Source organism: Oryx dammah, unplaced genomic scaffold (assembly GCF_014754425.2).
Source record: "Oryx dammah isolate SB20612 unplaced genomic scaffold, SCBI_Odam_1.1 HiC_scaffold_24, whole genome shotgun sequence".
Lineage (NCBI taxonomy): Eukaryota > Metazoa > Chordata > Mammalia > Artiodactyla > Bovidae > Oryx > Oryx dammah.
Genome location: NW_024070208.1, coordinates 70,680,283 through 70,702,097, shown reverse-complemented (window position 1 = coordinate 70,702,097; position 21,815 = coordinate 70,680,283). Strand labels below are relative to the sequence as shown.

General features: G+C 38.7%; 1 protein-coding gene across 1 annotated transcript in view; it reads left to right on the top strand.

The window, feature by feature from the left end:
* The window catches only part of LOC120883241 (multidrug resistance-associated protein 4-like), a 181,019-nt gene extending 159,586 nt beyond the window's left edge, over positions 1-21,433 (top strand). Inside the window, exons 26-29 of the mRNA XM_040267270.1 lie at positions 420-592; positions 1,025-1,130; positions 17,196-17,330; positions 20,103-21,433. Coding sequence (XP_040123204.1) covers positions 420-592; positions 1,025-1,130; positions 17,196-17,330; positions 20,103-20,123 — 435 coding nt within the window. The 3' untranslated portion in view covers positions 20,124-21,433. The remainder of the gene's footprint in view (positions 1-419; positions 593-1,024; positions 1,131-17,195; positions 17,331-20,102) is intronic.
* Positions 21,434-21,815: the final 382 nt, after the last annotated feature.

Genomic DNA, 21,815 nt, shown 5'->3' with positions numbered 1-21,815 from the left:
ACATTATATCTTTAGAGAACCATACTTCCTACAATAATTTTGTTAAAACAATTTTTTTTCCTTAGTGTACTAACACCTAGGCAAAATATACTTTGGGAAAACTGTAAAGATCCTTTTAACTTTTCTGTTTAGATCAGATTGGGAGAAATAGCTTCATTTCTTGAGAGACTTCCTTAACTAATCCCTGGTGGGTTTCTGGTGGATGTCCTATGGCAGGGATAGGGGACACTGAGATCTTTCTGTCCTGAGTTGACTCCACCATCTTTCTCAGTGAACGCTCCTTGGAAGGCGCTCTCCCCATCAGGTGGTTGTACATGTAAGAAACATAAGAAGTCCTGAGGATGTCAAAACTCTAACTTATGAGGCTTATCTCCTTCAGCAGAAATTTGTGTAGGAAAATGTTCTTTCTGTATCCACAGGTACAACTTAAAGAAGCCATTGAAGGTCTTCCTGGTAAAATGGATACTGCCTTAGCAGAAACAGGATCAAATCTGAGTGTTGGACAGAGACAACTGGTATGTCTTGCCAGGGTTATTCTCAAGAAAAATCAGATATTGATTATTGACAAAGCCACATCGAATGTAGATCCAAGGTAAGGGGCTGAGGTCTATGAAACCTGGAATCTGAATTTTAAATGTGGCAAATGGAAAATTCTCAATGATGCTTCAAAATGTTTTCAAGTGTTCTCTTTGCCCCAAAGATGTCTCTTGATAAGCTTAATTCTAGAAAACAAAGAAAGAAACTAAAGCATGTTATATGGTATTAATATTGTTATGAGACTCCCTATGAGAGCAAAATTCCTAACTCTAGCTTCTGATAATTTCAAGCTTTCAAGGGAAGAATATTTCCCATTGCTTTATGAAAAATGGTAAATTCATAAGTAGACTTCTTATACTTAGTTTTTCAGAAATAAGATTAAGTCATAAAGCATTATTTTTAAAAACATCATTATTATATATCATATTTTTGTCTTAAGTCTGCTTTTCCTGTCTTTACTAACTAAACTGAACTTCTTTGATTCCAGAACTGATGAGTTAATTAAAAAAGCAATCCATGAGAAATTTGCCCAGTGCACTGTGGTAACCATCACACACAGATTGAGCACCATTATTGACAGTGACAAGATAATGGTAAGAGCCTTACCTGTGGAATTTCAGTTATTTCCATTTTTGTTCAATTTTGCAAAATATCCTTCCTTGTAAAACTTTATAGGAACCTCTAATAAGTTAACTTTCTCTTAATTTTTCTCCATTCCTGAAAATAACTTGGGTACTTATTATATCTTCAGTATGTGCTATTAAATAATATATCCAATAATTTCATATTTTCATATTAAAAGTTTATTTACATTGTCATTTTTCTTAAAGATGGCCAACCATGAAAATATTCCAAATCCAAGATAAGTCTCCATATTTCAGAGTAGTAGAACATGATCATTTTTAATATGCCACAGTTGTTTCATTATTTTTAGATTCCCATAATCAAAAAATGAGACCTTTGGTAATTCCCTGGCTGTCCAGTGATCAGGACTTCATGCTCTCACTGCAAAGGGCCAAGGTTTGATCCCTGGTTGGAGAACTAAGATCCCACAAGCCACATGGCATGGCAGATTTTTTTTTTAATAGCCTTTATATTTAGATTACCAGGAGGCTGTTGGCTAAAGTTGAAGATTTTCTTAGCTGTTGCTGTCAAAGGGGATTCCATGAGAAGAAAGGGCCTGGTTTGAAAAACAAAGTATTTTCACAGAAAACACTTAATAAAGGAAATATGTCACATAGCGATTGGAGGGCTAGAAATGTTAGAAACACAGGGTTAATCATTTTAGCAGGCAGCTGCTGTGTCCTAGGACAGATCTCCAGACCCAAGTACTCAAGAGGAGAGGCCTTAAAGAATCGCTGCTCAGACCTCCATGGTGCAGTCACTGCCCAGGTGCTGGTGATATTTGTTGGGGAGCAGGATGGGGCTGGTTCTCCACATGCTAATGGAACCTGGAATCTGGAGTCAGGTCCCACTGCTGAGGTGATGCTGCAGGATTAGCAGAAACTAGATAGTCTGTCTGCTCTGTGCTTCCCTCAGGGGTTCCCTACTGGTAGGATCTAACAATGAGCCAGCTGGCCCAAAGTGATAAGTGAAAGTCACCGAGTCATGTCACTTCTCTAGGTCAGAATATTGGAGAGGGTAGACTTTCCCTTCCCCAGGAGATTTTCCTTTCCCAACCCAGGGATTGAAACTAGGTCTCCTGCATTGCAGGCCGATTCTTTACCAGCTGAGCCACAAGGGAAGCCCAAGAATACTGGAGTGGGTAGCCTATCCCTTCTCCAAGGAATCTTCCCAACCCTGGAATTGAACTGAGTTCTCCTGCATTGCAGGTGGATTCTTTACCAAATAAACTATCAGGGGCAAAGTGTTTCTGAAATGTGATTTGCAAAGTGCCAGCCTCTGCATCACAAAATAGTGTAGAAAGAAAGTTAGGTCAGTGCTGAGAGACTGTAGATAAACAACTAGCAAGTCTCTTACATAGTAAATCTGGACTCAGCACACAGAGCAGGCTCTAAGGTTTGGTGTTTGGATATCTGTCTAGTATCTTTCATGCAATTTTGATTTGTTCTTTCTTCCTCAGAAATTTAGTATTTCCTTCCTTAGCTTTGTTTTCCTCCTTCCTCCCTCCCTTCCTTTTTTTTTCCCTCTTTTTTCTACCTCTCTCTCTTTTTCTTTTCCCTCTGTTGCTGAATTTCAATAAGTCTTAGGATGTGGATTTATAAAATGACAAGGAAAATCATTCCTCGAAGAGAAATCTTTGGCTGCACATAAGCCCTAAGGAATTCAAGTTGTTTTCAAGCTAATTCCCAGCCTGTGGAAACAAGCTGATCTTACTCATATTATAGATGCTAACTACTGTCACAAGATCCTGCAGTATCCAGTGTTGCTGATTAGAGATGAAGTAAATAGATAAAGAAAGCCTGCACAGTGCTTAAGAGGCAGCAGAGTTAACTTTTATTTCAATGTTTTATACGAAACAGGTCAGTCGGTATATACTCAGTTCAGTTCAGTTCAGTAGCTCAGTTGTGTCCGACTCTTTGCGACCCCATGAACCACAGCACACCAGGCCTCTCTGTCCATCACCAACTCCCGGAGTTTACCCAAACTCATGTCCATTGAGTTGGTAATGCCATCTAACCATCTCATCTTCTGTCATCCCCTTCTCCTCCTGCCTTCAATCTTTCCCAACATTATATACTAAACAAGTAATAATCAGTAATAAATGGTCAGTAATACTCAAAATTCCTTATGTCCAGGGATAAAGGAGCTGCCTCTTTTGACTTCTTGAGCAGTTCCTGGAATATCACCTCCCTCCCTACTCCCCATGCATTGGCAGGTGGGATCACCAGTGGGGACACTGAGTAAATACCAGACTGTCAGCCCCGAGGCCGTGCCTGTGGCCTCACTCCTCCGAGCTGGTCATACTTAGGAGTGAGCTCTGGAGAGGCAAACGACAGAAGTAAGGCGTCTGCAACCAAAGGGATGCTCTAGGCTCCAAGCAGTGTGTCTGGTCACCTAAACTAAAACATCTCAGTTGGAAACAGGCTTCTCGTGAAGAGTTTTGTGAGGGACCTGGGGACATTCCAAGATTTTAGGACAGTGACTTTGAAATGCCAACAACTTTGTTTAGCATCAAGCATCCTTAGTCCTTTGTTTTTGTTCTTGAATGCTAATTGGAAAAGTAACCTTTTATTTCTACTCTTTACCTGTCACTTTGTTATTCTTACATCTTAGACTGTATTTTGCAGACTGCCCCCCAAAAGCACGTTTCTTTCACAAGGAATGAATAATGTTGTGAAATTTGCCCTTTGAAACCTTTAGTCAAGCTTTAGAGGCAGCAACAGAAAGAAGACTTGATCTCTGGTGCAAATAAAGTTTTTGCTTCTAAATGTAGCCTGGAGATGTATTTTTGGGTTTTGGTATTACAGCATTCATGGAAGCAGTTTCCTGTTACTACCCAATTCTAATACATAATGGCACCTTGGAATGTAGCCTCTCTGGTAGCTCAGATGGTAAAGAATCTGCCTGCAATGCAAGAGACCTGAATTTGATCCCTGGGTCAAGAAGATCCCCTAGAGAAGGGAATGGCAACCCACTCCGGTGTTCTTGCCTGGAAAATCCCATGGACAGTAGAGCCTGGTAGGCTACAGTCTGTGGGGTCACAAGGAGTTGGACACAACTGAGTAACTAATACTTTCACTTTGGAATGTATGATTGGTTAAGGAAACAGTAAAAAAGGGCAGCATTTGGCAGACCTGTCAGTTGCTTAGTTCTACGTCTTTATCTATCAGTACTTGATCCATAGTTGTAAATATCTAGTTCACAAGTACCTCCTTAATCAATCATCTTTGTTGCCATTATCAAAATATGTCCATTTGTTTAATGTTTTACTTTCCAGTCAGTTCAGTTCAGTTCAGTCGCTCAGTCGTGTCCCACTCTTTGCGACCCCATGGACTGTAGCTTGCCAGGCCTCCCTGTCCATCACCAACTCTGGAAGTTTACTCAAACTCATGTCCATTGAGTCAGTGATGTAACCTCAGATTTTTCCCTGTTTGTCAATATGTTCAACAAGTCCTTAACCTAGTTTTACAAAACAATTTACAGCCTGGCCCTTCCCCACCTTTCTAGTTTTGTCCCTCTGCTCCCCCTCCTTCCTTTACAGCTAAAACCACACTGATGGTCTTTCAGGTCTCCAAATGCAGTCTCTTACAGTGTGTCCTTTCTCAACTGTTGGTGGCTTAGACTAATGTCCCTGCAGTGGAAATGGTGAGATGGCTGGATTTGGCGTAGACACAGAAGTGGAGCCAAGTGATGGACTGAAGCTGGGATCTGAGGGAAGAGAAGGGAAATACAAGGGTTCTCTTTGGAGCCTGAGATGATGACCTTGTTTTCCATGATGACCTTGCCCTTCACTGTGGAGCTGACCTTCCTGCTTCTGTTTTGGGAGACCTTCAGTTTAAGGCTCTCTGGTCAAGGTCATCAGTAATGTCACAAGGAGATCCCAGTAGGAGATGTAAACCTGGCCACTTGTTTACATCTTGGTCTGACCTGGTTGCAGCTGCTGACTCCTCTGGTAGGAAGAGCAACAAGAGACATGCATCCTCCAGCTTCAGGGCTGGGAGGAGAATTGTCCTCTGTTCTACACTGACCCCACGTGTAAACCTTGTATTTTTTTCTAGAGCTTTGGATTACCAGTCGACTTTCAATCAGTAAAAACACCATAAGTATTGTTCTTTCTCAAAACTTTGACTTTCAAGGCATCTGTTTTTCTTGATTGCTTTAGAAATACAGGAATATGGGGGATGGATAAGTAGGAATTTGGGATTAATAGATACACACTACTACATATAAACAACAGGACCTACTCTATAGCACAAGTAACTATTTTCAATATCTTGTGATAACCTGCAATAGATAAAAATCTGAAAAAAATATATATAAAATGTGACTCTCTATATATGTATATATGTACAACTTAATCACTTTGCTGTATACTTGAAAGATTATAAATCAAGTACAGTTTAAAAAAAGTAAAAAGAAATATAGGCATATCTTGTTTTACTGCACTTCACAGATACTAACCTTTTTTTTTCCCCAAATTGGATGTTTGTCACAACCCTATATCAAGTAAGTCTATTGGTGCCATTTTTTATAAACAACATTTGCTCACCCCAAGTCTCTGTGTCACATTTCGCTAATTCTCACAATATTTCAAAGTTTTTCACTGTCGTTAACTTTTTTATGGTGATCTGTGACCAGTGAACTTTAATGTTACTACTATAACTTACTGAAGGCTCAGATGATGTTTAACATTGTTTAGCAGTAAAATATTTTTAAATTAAGGTCTGCACATTGTTTTTTTCAGTCATAATGTTATTACACACTTGATAGGCTACAGTGTGGTATAAACTTAACTTCTTTATGCTCTGGGAAACCAGGAAATTTATGTGACTCTTTATTGTGATACTCACTTCATTGTGGTGTTCTGAAACTGAACCTGCAATATCTCCGAGTTTCCTTTCCAGAAAGCAAGTGATTATTAGTTCCAAAAGCTTTGAGGATGTAAGTTAACTCAATGAGCTGTAAGCCTAATCCTCGACAGGGCAGGCAGCCAGCTTGGGGGAGTGACTGGGTAGGTGGTAGATGCTGATGAAGGGCATAAGCCACAGTGTTGTCCCTATCATCATACATTTCCAAGTGCTTTCGTTGTTGTGCAGCCGCTCAGTTGTGTCTGACTGCCAGCCCATGGACTGTAGCACGCCAGACTTCCCTGTCCTTCACTATCTCCCAGAGTTTGCCCAAAGTCATGTACATCAAGTCGGTAATGCCATCCAACCGTCTCATCCTCTCTCGTCCCCTTCTCCTGTTGCCCTCAATCTTTTCCAGCATCAGGGTGTTTTCTAATGAGTCAGCTTTGTGCATCAGGTGGCCAAGTTTTGGAGTTTCAGCTTCAGCATCAGTCCTTCCAATGAATATTCAGGGTTTATTTCCTTTAGGATGGACTGGTTTGATCTCCTTGCTGTCCAAGGGACTCTCAAGAGTCTTCTCCAGCACCACAGTTCAAAAGCATCGATTCTTGCGCACTCAGTCTTCTTTATGGTCCAACTCTCACATCTGTACATGACCACTGGAAAAACCATAGGTTTGCCTATATGGACCTTTGTTGGTGAAGTGATGTCTCTGCTTTTGAATACACTGTCTACGTTTGTCATAACTTTTCTTCCAAGGAGCAAGCATCTTTTACCTTCATGGCTGCAGTCACCATCTGCAGTGATTTTGGAGCCCAAGAAAGTAAAGTCTGACACTGTTCCCACTATTTCCCCATCTATTTCCCACGAAGTGATGGACCAGATGCCATGATCTTAGTTTTCTGAATGTTGAGCTTTAAGCCAACTTTTTCACTCTCCTCTTTCACTATCATCAAGAGACTTTTTAGCGCCTCTTCACTTTCTGCCATAAGGGTGGTGTCATCTGCATATCTGAGGTGATTGATATTTCTCCCAGCAGTCTTGATTCCAGCTTGTGTTTCTTCCAGTCCAGCGTTTCTCATGATGTACTCTGCATATTGGTTAAATAAGCAGGGTGACAATATATAACCTTGATGTACTCCTTTCTCAATTTGGAACCACTTTGTTGTTCCATGTCCATCTGACTGTTGCTCCTTAACCTGCATACAGGTTTCTCAGGAGGCAGGTAAGGTATTCTCATTACTTTAAGAATTTTCCACAGTTTGTTGTGATTCACATAATCAAAAGCTTTAGAGTAGTCAATGAAGCAGAAGTAGATGTTTTTCTGGAATTCTCTTGCTTTTTCTATGATCCAGTGGATGTTGGCAATTTGACCTCTGGTTCCTCTGCCTTCTCTATATCTAGTTTGAACATCTGGAATTTCTTGGTTCACATTCTGTTGAAGCCTAGCTTGGAGGATTTTGAGCATGACCTTGCTGGGATGTTAAATGAGTGCAATTGTGTGGTAGTTTCAACTTTCTTTGGCATTGCCATTCTTTGAAATTGGAATAAACATTGACCTTTTCCAGTCCCATGGACACTGCTGAGTTGAGACATGCAAATCAAAACTACAGTGAGATCTCATACCAGTCAGAATGGTGATCATCAAAAAATCTACAAATAAATGCTAGAGAGGGTGTAGAGAAAAAGGAGCCCTCCTAAGTTGTTGGTGGAATGTAAATTTGTGCAGACACTATCAAAAAACTGGAGGGATTTTCCTAGTGGCCCAACGGTAAAGAATCTGCCTTCCAACGCAGAGGACTTGGGTTTGATCCCTAGTCGGGGAATGAAGTCCTACATGCTGCAGGCAACTAAGCCCACACGCCACAACTACCAAGCTTGTGCATCACAATGAAGATCCCTCATACCACAACAACAAAGATCCCTCATGCCACAACTCAGACCCAGCACAGCAACAAACAAACAAATGAAGAAAAACTATGAAGGTTCCATAAGAAGCTAAAAACAGCCCCTGTATGATCCAACAATTCCACTCCTGGGCATATAACCAGAGAAAAACATGGATATCTGCACCCCAGTGATCACTGAAACACTGTTTACTATAGTCAAGACATGGAAGCAACCAAAATGTCAATTGACAGATGAATAGATAAAGAAGATGTGATACATATATACAATGGAACATTGTGCTGTGTTGTGCTTAGTCGCTCAGTTGTATCCAACTCTTTGTGACCTCATGGACTGTAGCCTACCAGGCCCCTCTGTCCATGGGGATTCTCCAGGCAAGAATACTGGAGTGGGTTGCCATGCCCTCCTTCAGGGGATCTTCCCAACCTAGGGATCAAACCCTGGTCTCCCACATTACAGGTAGATTCTTCACTGTCTGATCCACCAGAGAAGCCCACAATGGAATATTACTTCGATATTAAAAAAGAATGAAATAATGCCATTTGCAGCAACATGGATGGGCCGGGAGATGCTCATATTAAATGAAGTAAGACAGAGAAAGATAAATATCATATGACATAGCTTACGTGCAGAATCTTAAAAAATAAAGTGATACAAATGAACTTATTTACAAAATAGAAATAGATTCACTAACATCAAGACCAGAGACCAAATTTGTGGTTACCTAGGGGAATTGTGCAGAGAGGGATAGATTGAGAGTTTGGGATTGACATGCACATATCGCTCTGTTTAAAATAGATGTCCAACAAGGACCTACTGTACAGCATAGGAAACTCTGTTCAATGTTCTATGATGACTTGAATGGGACACATTTTTTGAAAAAGAATGGATATATGTGTGTGTGTGTGTATATATATATATATCACTGATTCACTTTGCTGTAAACCTGAAACTACCACAACATTAATCAACTCTATTCTATTGAAATAAAAAAGATTAAAAGTAAATATACTCCCATATAAAGTAAAAATTTAAAAAGAAGAAAATGAATCAAATTATTTTGCAATAGGTCCATTTAATTTTTATGTCTAAGACAACTACCCAATACAATATTGTAAAGTAATTAACCTTTACTTTACATTTGTAAATATGCAGATGATACACAGGCCTGATAAAGATATCTTCATTGAGCTTATGTAACTGACTGACTTATCTCACTTAATGCATTTTTCCTTAACCAGTACAGAGTGGCAAATGATTTGAGATCGGCATTCCTGGAGAGTTTCTGGGATCAAGGGATTGTTATCACTCTAACTTAAATGTGTGGTTCTGTTTAGTTCAACTTGGGTTACAGAAGGAATGGGGAAAGAGTGAGAGATTATAGGAACATTTTTTTATAGATACAAAATGTTAAAATAAAAACTCAAAATTGTACCTGTTTTTTCTGTACATAAAACTTAGAATTGCTTTATGTTTATGTGTTCTGAAATACCTAGAACCTTTGACAAAACTGGTAAGCACAGAGGCTAAGTTGGTAAAATTCTATTCCTGACCTTTTTTCAGTCTATGTTCCAGTGCAACTCTTGTGGCTCCTGACGTGAGCCTTGACCACACTGTACTCTGTTTCTGTCATTGCCCCCTCCTCTCTGACTGCCCCTTTTCTTTTTCTTCTTTTCCAACATTTGACAGTAAGTTTGAAGCCTTCATCTTCACCACTGGCTTGTTTGCCTTTCATTTTCCCTTTCACACTCCCTCTTGCCCACAACCATGAGGCATGTGGTCCTCCAAGTCCACATCCCTAATCCTGTCATCCTTGTACCCCACTGCCTCGGCTGCTTCCCTTGCCAGCTATATTTGTTCCCTCCTTGATCTTACCCTACAGTCTTGCCAAACTACACCACTGGGCAGTCACACTGTCATACCCTGAATTTAGTTTCCTTTGTTTTTAACTTTTAATCAGCATGTATTGTGTGCCTGACTCCTGTCATGTACAATGTCAGAGCCCTGAGATGCAAAGTGATCATGGAAAACCATATAAACCTCCTCTGGAGGAGATCCCAAGCTAGCGACCAACCCTCTTGGTCCATTTGGTTGCCTGTCTCTGGAATGACCACTGCCCATGCATCCACCTCCATTCTGCACGTTCAAGGCTATTCATTCTTCAAGGCCCAGCACTCTGCCCTCTGTCGTCCTTGAAGCTTGTCCTCCAAACCTCTGGCCAGAAGTCATCTCTTCTGTTACTCAACTCAACTTCTGTTACTCAACTTGTCATGCATTTTTTTTCTTGCATTATAGACACTTAAGGATTTTCTTCTCTCTCTCCTTTCAGTATAGGCTCCCTGACATATGTGTTTTCTTCTTCTATAGCATCTAACATAGTGCTATCAATGCAGTTAAATATGAAGTAAATGTTTGCTGAATAAATTTAGAAATGAATGAAAATTGACTTACATTTTCCTCAAATATATTTTGCCTGTGTGCCATTTCATATTTATTGATCAAAAGTTAAATAAAACTAGTTTTCTTTTTCTGTGAATATATACCAGGCACACAGTAAATAATTTGTGCCTGAGTATAATAAAATTACAGTTGAAAAGTAGACAGGTGAAATGTTTATGTTTATGTGCATATTTTCTTAAATTATAAACAAAGTTAATATGATATATTATCCATATGGGAAGATATTTTAGAATATTGAATATTAAACTTCTCATGTCTCTTACTTCTTATGGTAAGTTATTTAACAGTGCCTTTTACTTGTAACTCACATGCAGAGGAAGCAATGAAAGTTCAGTCCCAGATTCAAATCCCAGCTCTGCCATCTGCTGATTCTGTTGCCTTGGCCAAGGTATTTAACTGCACATCAGTCTTCATCTGTATCTGGCTGTGAACTTCTTGATAGACTCTCTTGCTCATCTTTGAATCTCCCATTCCTAGAACAGTGCTTTGGTGATAGATATTCAGTGCTTACAGGATGGATGAATGGATAGGGAAGATGGAAGGAATAAATGGAAGAGTGGATTGATGGGAATCATGAATCTTTTGTCTACTTTTGAGAGACATTCTTGAGAATTAACAATGATGATTATAAAGCATATGAAATAGTAAATCCTCAACTCACAGCTATTTTTTAATTTTCTATTTCAAATCCAAAGACTGCTATTTTAGTTATGGATGATTTCATGGATCTGATGGTCACCATAACCTTTGTTACACTCCATTTATATGCGAGGGCATCCCATCTCTCAGACCTTGTGAGTCTGTCCTCTTGAGGCTGTATTCATAATGCAGTTCACTTTAAGATACTGTATTTTGTTTTAATGCCTATCAAAAGAGTATTAATGAAGTGTATTGTATTTGCATTTTTAAAGTGTTTAGAAAGTTAAAATTTAAGTTCTTATAAATTATCAAGCATTGCAACAAACTATCACACTTCTGTCATTCCCCCATCTAAAACTGAAAACTCCCCTTATAAAATATAATGTTAGTAATATCAACAACAAAAAAATGTACAATATGAGAATTGTGAGTTGTTTCACATGGGGCAAAATGAGTACTATGGCCCAGGAGACAGCATTTCAGATCGCTCTGAGAAACTACTCCAAAGAGTAGAGTGTCAGTGTTATATGTGATTGTGAAGGGGGGTATGTGCAGTCAAGTACACATTTTGGCAGAGGCTTATTGCTAATCATGAAGAGCAGATATTGCTGTTAATGACTTTAGTGCTTTTCTAGATAAGAGGAGATGCAAGAATTGGGGTCACAAAAATCTTCTCCTAAAAGTATCTAAGTATCTGAAGGCCTATTCTGCCAATTTTTCCTAGGGCACAGATTGTCTCATTCCGAGTCTCCACCCTATACTCCTTTTAGGATGTGTTGAAGGTCAGTGGCTGAAGTGGTTTGTGACCTACTTCTTATAGAAGCAGAAGGCAAGTGCCAATTTTTAGTAGGCACTAATACTTAAAAGGCTCAAAGTACTTTGATCAAAATGATCTTTCTACCATTTATATTAATCCTATTGTTTTTGAGAGCATTAAATTTTTTTCTGGCTTTGAGTATTTTAGATATTAGCCAATTCTAAGAACTACTCATCTCAGTGGCATTTATGTGTTTTAGACAATGTGACAGAAATTGGAAGATTTACTATTCATTCAAATTTGAATAAATAAAGTAGAAAGTTGGACAAGGACAAAACATTAATAATATTTTCATTAAAATATATAAAGTCTTTATAGTCAGAAAACTCATTTTCACCAACTCTAAAGTGGTGATTTTTAAAAGTTGTTGCTGCAGAATGTAAGGTTGTTCATTGTATGAAGTAATGAACCTTTTTATCTTAGGCGGCCTCAGCCTGCGGCAGCTTGAAAAAGGATTTTGGTTCCTTGGACAGAGATTGAAGTCAGACTGAGGCATAGAAAGCTCTGAATACCAGGTACTAGGCCTCGAGGGCCAGTAGCCAGTGACAAGGCCCTGGACTTCTGACTTTGTATAAATGAATTTACACAAGCAGATGGAAAGTAGTGAAACAAGTAAAGTGCTTGGTAGGAGGGAAAATGATAACATGTAGATAGTCACATGTGCAGGCTCAGAAAAAGAGTGGTGCACTTGTGATAGGTAAAATCACTTATATGAGGCATGTTTTCTGGGTTTCCATTGGCCAATATTCTTGTTTTATCTGACTCTGAGTCTGTACTTGGTTTTTCACAAGGTCCTCCCATGTGTGTGCATACATCCCTTAGCCAAGATGGAACCTAGAGAAGAGGCTTATGGGTAGGTTGACATCACCTACAGTGGGGGTGGGTGACATCTCCCTTTTTGACCCCCAAGGAACATTTCTGCACATGTGTAGGTAGGAAGGTCTCCTTGACCTTGAGAATGAGAAAATGTGGCCTGTTTATCTTTTATCTGGGCAGATCTCAGCTTCTCCTCCCTCCTGCTATTGTCTTCTTCTTGGAATATCTGTCCAGAGAGGAAAAACTCGAGCTGGGCAGCCTGGAACCCATCTGTCTCCTGCCCCAATTTCATGTACTTATTTACTAAGTCTTTGGCATGAGAGAGATCTGTGTTTTAAAACTGTGTTTTTTCTTCTTCTTCAAGGGGAATAGTTATATGTTCTATATTTAAGTAAAATTGCACATTCAGGACATCTAAATTGGCATGCCAAATTATAGGACATTTTGATAATTAGGTGGATGTGACAGATTCAATTATTCTTGAACTCTTTTTGAGAAAGCTGCCCTTCAGTTCAGTTCAGTTGCTCAGTCGTGTCTGATTCTTTGCAACCCCATGAATTGCAGCACGCCAGGCCTCCCTGTCCATCACCAACTCCCAGAGTTCACCCAAACTCATGTCCATCGAGTCAGCGATGCCATCCAGCCATCTCATCTTCTGTCATCCCCTTCTCCTGCCCCCAATCCCTCCCAGCATCAGTCTTTTCCAATGAGTCAACTCTTCCCATGAGGTGGCCAAAGTATTGGAGTTTCAGCTTCAGCATCAGTCCTTCCAATGAGCACCCAGGACAGATATCCTTTAGAATGGACTAGTTGGATCTCCTTGCAGTCCAGGGGACTCTCAAGAGTCTTTTCCAACACCACAGTTCAAAAGCATCAATTCTTCAGTGCTCACCTTTCTTCACAGTCCGACTCTCACATCCATACATGACCACTGGAAAAACCATAGCCTTGACTAGATGGACCTTTGTTGGCAAATTTAATGTCTCTGCTTTTGAATATGTTATCTAGGTTGGTCATAACTTTTCTTCCAAGGAGTAAGTGTCTTCTAATTTCATGGCTGCAATCACCATCTGTGGTGATTTTGGAGCCCCAAAATAAAGTATGCCCTTAGCAGTTAACAAAAGATTAGTGGGTAAATGGCCTTTATGAGACTTAATAAATATTTCCCACTAAATAACATGGGATGGATTAAGTACAATACCTAGATGTGAGAAACAACCTGTGTCTTGCTTAGTTTCAGCATATTTTTTAAGATACGTTTATTCTAGTAGTGGTAGTAGTAGTGTTAGCCACTCAGTTATGCCTGACTCTTTGCAACCCCATGGACTGTAGCTCACCAGGCTCCTCTGTCCATGGGATTTCTCCAGGCAAGAATGCTGAAGTGGGTAGCCATTGTCTTCTCTGGTGGATCTTCCTAACCCAAGGATGGAACCTGGGTCTCCTGCATTGGAGGCATATTCTTTACTGTCTAAGCCACCAGGAAACCACTTAACATCAAAACTGTTTTCCTAGGTATATCACTTAGGCCAATTGTTTCAGACTCTTCCTTCCCTCTGAAACTATTAAGCAGAGCCACTAACAAGTAGAAAGGCAGAGTTAAGAGCCCCTTCCTCTCCCTTTCAGTTTCCAGTTAGTGGACATATTAATGAGCAATAAAGTGGCTGAAATGTAGGCAGTTGGAAAAAGAGAAAGAAGCAAGGAAAGATAAATTGTGACAAAAGAGATTCAGATCCTCAGCAATTCAGACTGGGCTTCCCTGTGTGCTCTGCCAGGCTGTGATCACTGGAATTTGGAGCCCAATTTCTTTCTTGCTTCTTTAGTCTTGTCCAAAGAGAAAACTGGATTTCTACAGATTTCTTCTATGCAAAGCATCTCTGCTAAAGCTACTTAAGTAGCAACTCTTTTTGCCAGCCGTTCATTCTCAGAATAATAAACTATAACCACAGCCAAATTCAAGAAGCATCTTAACCTCTCTGACAAGAGATTCAGTGCTCTTTTCAGTTTAGTTCAGTCTCTCAGTCATGGACGACCCTTTGTGACACCATGGATTGCAGCACGCAGGCCTCCCTGTCCATCACCAACTCCTGGAGTTTACTAACTCTTGTCCATTGAGTCAGTGATACCATCAAACCATCTGATGCTCTGTCATCCCCTTCTAATCCCATGTTCAATCTTTCCCAGCATCAGGGTCTTTTCAAATGAGTCAGTTCTTTGCATCACATGGCCAAAGTATTGGAGTTTCAGCTTCAGCATCAGTCCTTCCAATGTATTCAGAGCTTATTTCCTTTAAGTTGGACTGGTTGGATCTCCTTGCAGTTCAGGGGACTGTCAAGAGTCTCCTCCAACACCACAGCTCAAAAGCATCGATTCTTTGGTGCTCAGCTTTCTTTGTAGTCCAACTCTCACATCCATACATGACTACTGGAAAAACCATATCTTTGACTAGATGGACCTTTGTTGCAAAGTAATGTTTCTGCTTTTAAATATGCTGTATAGATTGGTCATAACTTTTCTTCTAAGGAGCAAGCGTCTTGTAATTTCATGGCTGCAGTCACCATCTGAAGTGATTTTTGAGCTTAAAAAAATTAAGTCAGTCACAGTTTCCATTGTTTCCCCATCTATTTGCCATGAAGTAATGGTACCAGATACCATGATCTTAGTTTTCTATATGTTGGGTTTTAAGCCAACTTTTTCACTCTCTTCATTTACTTTCATCAAGAGGCTCTTTAGTTCTTCTTCACTTACTGCCATAAAGGTGGTGTCATCTGCATATCTGAGGTTATTGATACTTCTCCTGGCAATTGTGATTCCAGCTTGTGCTTTATCCACCCCAGCTTTTCTCATGATATATACTGCATATAATTTAAATAAGCAGGGTGCAATATACAGCCTGGACATACTCCTTTCCTGATTTGGAACCAGTCTGTTGTTCCATGTCCAGTTCTAACTGTTGCTTCCTGACCTGCATGGTGTTTAAAAAAATTAATGCACGTTTAATTTTCTTAAAAGTACATAAAAATCTGCATGCAGATTTCTCAGGAGACAGGTCAGGTGGTCTGGTAGTCCCATCTCTTTCAGAATTGTCCACAGTTTGTTGTGATCCACACAGTTAAAGTCTTTGGCATAGTCAATAAAGTAGAAGTAGATGTTTTCTTGGAACTCCCTTGATTTTCCAATGATCCAGTGGATGTTGGCAATTTGTTCTCTGGTCCCTCTGCCTTTTCTAAATTCAGCTTGAACATCTAGTGTTTTACAGTTTATGTACTGTTGAAGCCTGGCTTGGAGAATTTTGAGCATTACTTAGCTAGCGTGTGAGATGAGTGCAATTGTATGGTAGTTTGAGCATTCTTTGGCATTGCGCTTCTTTGGGATTGGAATGAAAACCAACCTTTTCTAGTCCTGTGACCACTACCAAGTTTTCCAAATTTGCTGGCACATTGAGTGCAGCACTTTCACAGCATCATCTTTCAGGATTTGAAATAGCTCAACTGGCATTCCATCACCTCCACTAGCTTTGTTCACTGTGATGCTTTCTAAGGCCCACTTGACTTCACATTCCAGGATGTCTAGCTCTAGGTGAGTGATCACAGCATCAATTTCTCAAAATAGTTGGAATAATCCTCCCACTCATTAGCTTATAAAATTAGCCAGACCATAAAAACTAATCCCACCATATTTCAGGGCCTCTCACCTTCTGAGATAATCCACACTCTGTCCCTTGAGTGTGTTTCTGCTACAGCCACGCTTGCTTTTTGAGATGGCCTGCAGTCTGTCTATAGAATCTGTATGTGTGTGTCCAGTTGCTCAGTCATGTCCAAGTCTTTGTGACCCCAAGGACTGTGGCCTGCCAGGGTCCTCTGTCCATGGGATTTTCTAGGCAAGAATACTGGAGTGGGTTATCATATCCTTCTCCAGGGAAAGAAAACATAGTAATAGCTAAATCAGTGAATTCTTTGAAATGGGGACTCAATAAAATTTAGCTGCAATAGAAGAATCTGTCATGAAAACACTGTAAGAAGGTAGTTTTCCTAAGACTTTATGATTCTTACTACAATAAGATGAAGAAGAAATCTGTGGACCAATATTCTAGCACATATTCTTAAGGCTTCCATACCATATAAGTACTGAGTGACATTTTTGACTAATAAGTGTTTTATTGGAACACATTTTTATCAAGTATACAATAGAGATACAATAGAATCTTTATCTCTAAATAAATCCACTTCTTACCTATCACTTTGTCTCTCATTGAAGTCTTTCTGAGCTGAGACATAAAGCACCTGAACTTCAGTACATCCAGACACCAGGTGAGTGATTCTAATTAAAAGACCGTGGGTTCAAGTCCCAGTCTGAGGTTGCACAGTTTCATTAGGATTTTGCCTGGTAAAACAAAGTAATCAAACTATTTACACACCACAAGGCCTACCACCTAAACAGATTCTCTCCATTTATCTCCTCCTGCCCCTTTCCAAAATATTGTGTGAGTTACAGTATGTTATTGTGATACATTGCATGCTGCTAATGGGTTTCTTTCTGCTGATTAACAGGTTTTGGATTCAGGGACAGTGAAAGAATATAATCCACCACATGATTTGCTACAAAACAGTAAGAGCCTATTTTACAAGATGGTGCAACAACTGGGTGAGGCTGAGGCCACTGCCCTCACTGAAAGAGCCAAACAGGTGAGGCTGCTGCAGGGAGTTGTAATTGAAGTTTGTCTCCAGGGTTCACACTCGTCGCCTGGTCTCCACCAGGCATCTGGTAACAAGCACTCTGTGCCCTTTTCAATCAGAAGCCTCTGGAGACTAAGCATCATGACTGAGTCTTAATAATATTTTGCAGGTTGAAGGCAGGTCTGCTGAGAATCTGCAGTCCAGGTGCTTGGACTCTGGCTTTAGATTCTTACAGAGCATAGAACACCCTGCAGATCCTTTACATTTCTTTCTGATAGGTGTTCAGTACATTTTTTCAAATTTAAATTTATTTTTAATTGGATAATTGCTTTAAAATATTGTGTTTATTTCTGCAGTATATCAACATGAATCAGCCCTAGGTATGCATATGTCCCCTCTCTCTTGAGTCTCCCTCCCACTTTCCACCACATTCTACCCTGCTAAGTTGTCACAGAGCAGTGGCTTTGAGCTTCCTGCATCATACTGCAAACTTCCACTGGCTATGTCTGTGTCTCCACTGCTGCTCTGAAGATAGGTTTATCAATACCATCTTTCTAGATTCCATATATATGCACTAATATATAATATTTGTTTTTCTCTTTCTCACTTACTTCACTCTGTTTAATATGTTCTTGATTCATCCACCTCATTAGAACTGAGTCAAATGCATTGCTTTTTATGGCTGGGTAATATTTTGTATATGTACCACAACCCGTATATCCATTCATCCATTGATGGACATCTAGGTTGCTTTCATGTCCTAGCTGTTGTAAACAGTGCTGCAGTGAACATTGGGGTACATGTGTCTTTTTCAATGATGAAACCGTACCTCAGGGTATATACCCAGTAGTGAGATTGTTGGGTCATATGGTAGTTTATTCCTAGTTTTTTGAGGAGTCTCCATAATAGTGCAAGAGAATTCCCTTTGGTTCACACCCTCTTCAGCATTTGTTTGTAGATTTTTTGATGCTGGCCATTTTGAACAGTATGATGTGATACCTCATTGTATTTTGCATTTCTCTAATGAGAGATGTTAAGCATCTCTTCATATGTTTATTATCCATTTGCATATCTTCTTTGGAGAAGTGTCTGTTTAGGTTTTCTGCCCAATTTTTGATTGGGAAGTTTATTATTTTTTTTATTGAGCTGAATGAGATGCTTATATATTTTGCAGGATAATCCTTTGTTAGTTGTTTCATTTGCTATTATTTTCTGTCATTTTGAGGGTTGACTTTTCACCTTGCTTATAGTTTTCTTCACTGAGCAAAAGCTTTTAAGTAGGTGCCATTTGTTTACTTTTGCTTTTATTTCCATAACTCTAAGAGGCAGGTCATAGAGGATCTTGTCAACGTGTGTTCTGCCTATGTTTTCCTCTAAGAGTTTTTATAGTTTCTGGTCCTACATTTAGGTTTTTAATGCATTTTGAGTTTCTTTTTGTGTATGGTGTTAGGGAGTGTTCTGATTTCATTCTTTTATACATAGATGTCCAGTTTTCCCAGCACCACTTATTGAAGAAACTGTCTTTTCTCCATTGTATGTTCTTACCTCCTTTGTTAAAGATAATGTGCCCACAGGTGCCTGGGTGTATCTCTGGGCTTTCTATCTTGTTCCACTGGTCTGTATTTCTGTTTTTGTGCCAGTACTGTGCTGTCTGATGACTTTAGCTTTATAGACTGAATTCAGGAAGGTTGATTCCTCCAGTTCCGTTCTTTCTTAAGATTGTTTTGGTTATCAGTACATTTTGGATGTAAGTGCTATCAAGGAACAGCTAGGAAATTTGAGAGTTGGAGGGGAGAAAGGTGGCATATTGTTCGTTGGATCTAGAAATATCTACTGGGGAAAGGTGTAGGTCACCTCTGTTTTCTAATTTGTGAAGAAAAATCCTACATGATACTAATATCATTTTCTCCCTAAGGCTTTGTTGTTTAGCATTACATCCAGTTAGAGTATTGTTCTGTTTGCTCTACCAAAACCTTTATTTAGCACTCTAGAGGTCTCCTTTCCTGTGATGATACTGTCTGCTTGCTCAGTCTTTGCTTTATTGCCTGTATCTCTTCCAGTTCAGCTAGAAATTGGTAGAATTCAAAAAATCAAGCTGGCAAAGAACTGTCCTATATTGGGTCTTATCTTACATTTTAGAGAAGTTGCTTGGTTGAGTCATTGTTAAAGCTTTAGATTTTCCTTTCATTCTTGGGACCAACTATTCACAGATCACATTTCTATAGGCCCTCTAATGGCTTTGCTGCACAAATTGAATGCCAGGATATTTCATGTATTTATATATGCCAGCATTTCAATGCTTGTCAGTCAAAGTTTATAAAATATAGGGATTACACCTGAATATTAACATATAGATTTATTGTGCTCATTTTATGTGTGAAAATGAGAAACACTTGTGCAGACACTGGGTTTCCTTAGCTTCTTTGTTACCCTGTTTTTAATTTATCTCTTAGATTTTAAGTCAGTAAAATGATTTTGCTTTTTAATTTACTATAGTAACAAAGCATATCTGTTAATTAGAATGATCAGAACTCTAGTGAATCTGCAGTTTGTTTGGCATTATGCCCAGCCCCACTGAGGATTCTAATGGGATTACTTCCTCCATAGAATAAGCACATCCTTGGGTTTTTAAATGGTGCCTCCAGTAGCTATGTGATTGTTTAATATGAAGATGTGGACATCTTCCACATGTATTCCAAATGCATTGCCTTAGAAATGAGGACTTTAAAATGCTTTAAACATTTTTTTTTTAATTTTTAATTTGTCATTTTCCCCCTTCAGGCGCACACCAAAAAGAAATAACCAGATGTTCCTCACAGTGGTCATGTGGTTATGAATGCTTCCAATGGACAGCCATCAGCCTTAACAATTGTTGAATCAATGCTGTGATTCTACCATGATGTCAAGTCTATTGCAAAGGTGTTTTTCCATACTTTTTATACTTTAAAAAAAAGTGGTTTTTATACTTTTTTACACCAGTCCCAAATATTTACACATAGATGTTAATTTGGATTTATTTTCTCCAATTTTACCCAATGATTTCATGCTCTAACAAAATGATTTACTATTTTTATTTGTATGTTATACTAATTTTCTTATCCAAATCAGAGGTGAAGGCCACAAGTAAAAGCTGTCTACCAGGTTTAGTGTCTTGAGAGACTCCAGAACCAAAACTCATTTTATAAGATATAAAAAAAGTTGTCACAGATGTCTTTTACTCTTCCTAAAATTACATATTACTTCCACGTTTATTAGGAGTTCTGTTTACTTGAAGACTATGTGAAGTCACCATTTGTTTTACCACTTTCTTTAACAGTGCTAGGATCCATTATTACACCCAAATATCTCTGATTAAAATAGTACAGAGAAAAAACAAAAAAAAATATACTTTAGTTTATGTGAAATAGGAAAGAGAGGTATCCTCTGCCCAAATTTAAAAGATATTTGGTTTAAAATATGTTAAGATAATATTTGATTATATGTTCTAAAACAGAAGAAAGAGAAAATATGCTTTCTCAAAATAGGAGCCGTTCTAGGTGATCACTGTCTTCTAGATGGAGAATTGTATTGTATTCTATATTTTACACTTTTTAAATTTATAATATACAATTTTCTATGATAACCTTTTTAACATACAATTCAGTGACATTAGCCACATTCACAGTGTCATGAAATCATCACCATCTAGTTCATTTTTTTAATATAAATTTATTTATTTTAATTGGAGGCTAATTACTTTACAATATTGTATTGGTTTTTAATTTTCTTTGAGCCTTGTGTTTTTCTTGAATAATCTTGCTTTATTTTATCCTATGAATTTTCAAAGAATCAAATTCTGTGCTTGATTGATCCTTTCTGATTTTTTGTTTTCTAGCTCATCATATTCTTCCATTCCTTCAGCTTTACTTCATTTGAGTTTTTTCTCTAAATTCTTAAATTAGAAATAGATTAATTTTTAAATTTTTTTCCCCTAATGCAAGTACATAAAACCTACTTTTTTCTTCCACCTAATGGCCCACTTTAGCTGCAGCCTAAAAGTTTTGGTACTGAGCACTGATCAATAATCATAGTGTTCTGTATTTTCCAATTTTTAATTTGATTCATTAATTATATATTTCACTCATGAGTTATTCATCAGTGTAATGTTCTCTAAGCTCCAAATGCTCATAGCTATTTTTGTATTATATTGGCCATGTAAAATTGCTAACAGTCAACCTTTTTTTTAGCCCATAAAACAGCAATTTCTTATGGTTCAATGTAACAGTTTTCTTTTTATATTAATATATAACAATTTCATTTTGGTCAGAGAACATTAGAGTGAGGATTTTAAACCAAAGGTTTAACAGCAAAAAAGACACAGATGTATAGAACGGACTTTTGGGCTCTGTGGGAGAGGGAGAGGGTGGGATGATTTGGGAGAATGGCATTGAAACATGTATACTATCATGTAGGAAACAAATCGCCAGTCTATGTTCGATACAAGATGCTTGGGGC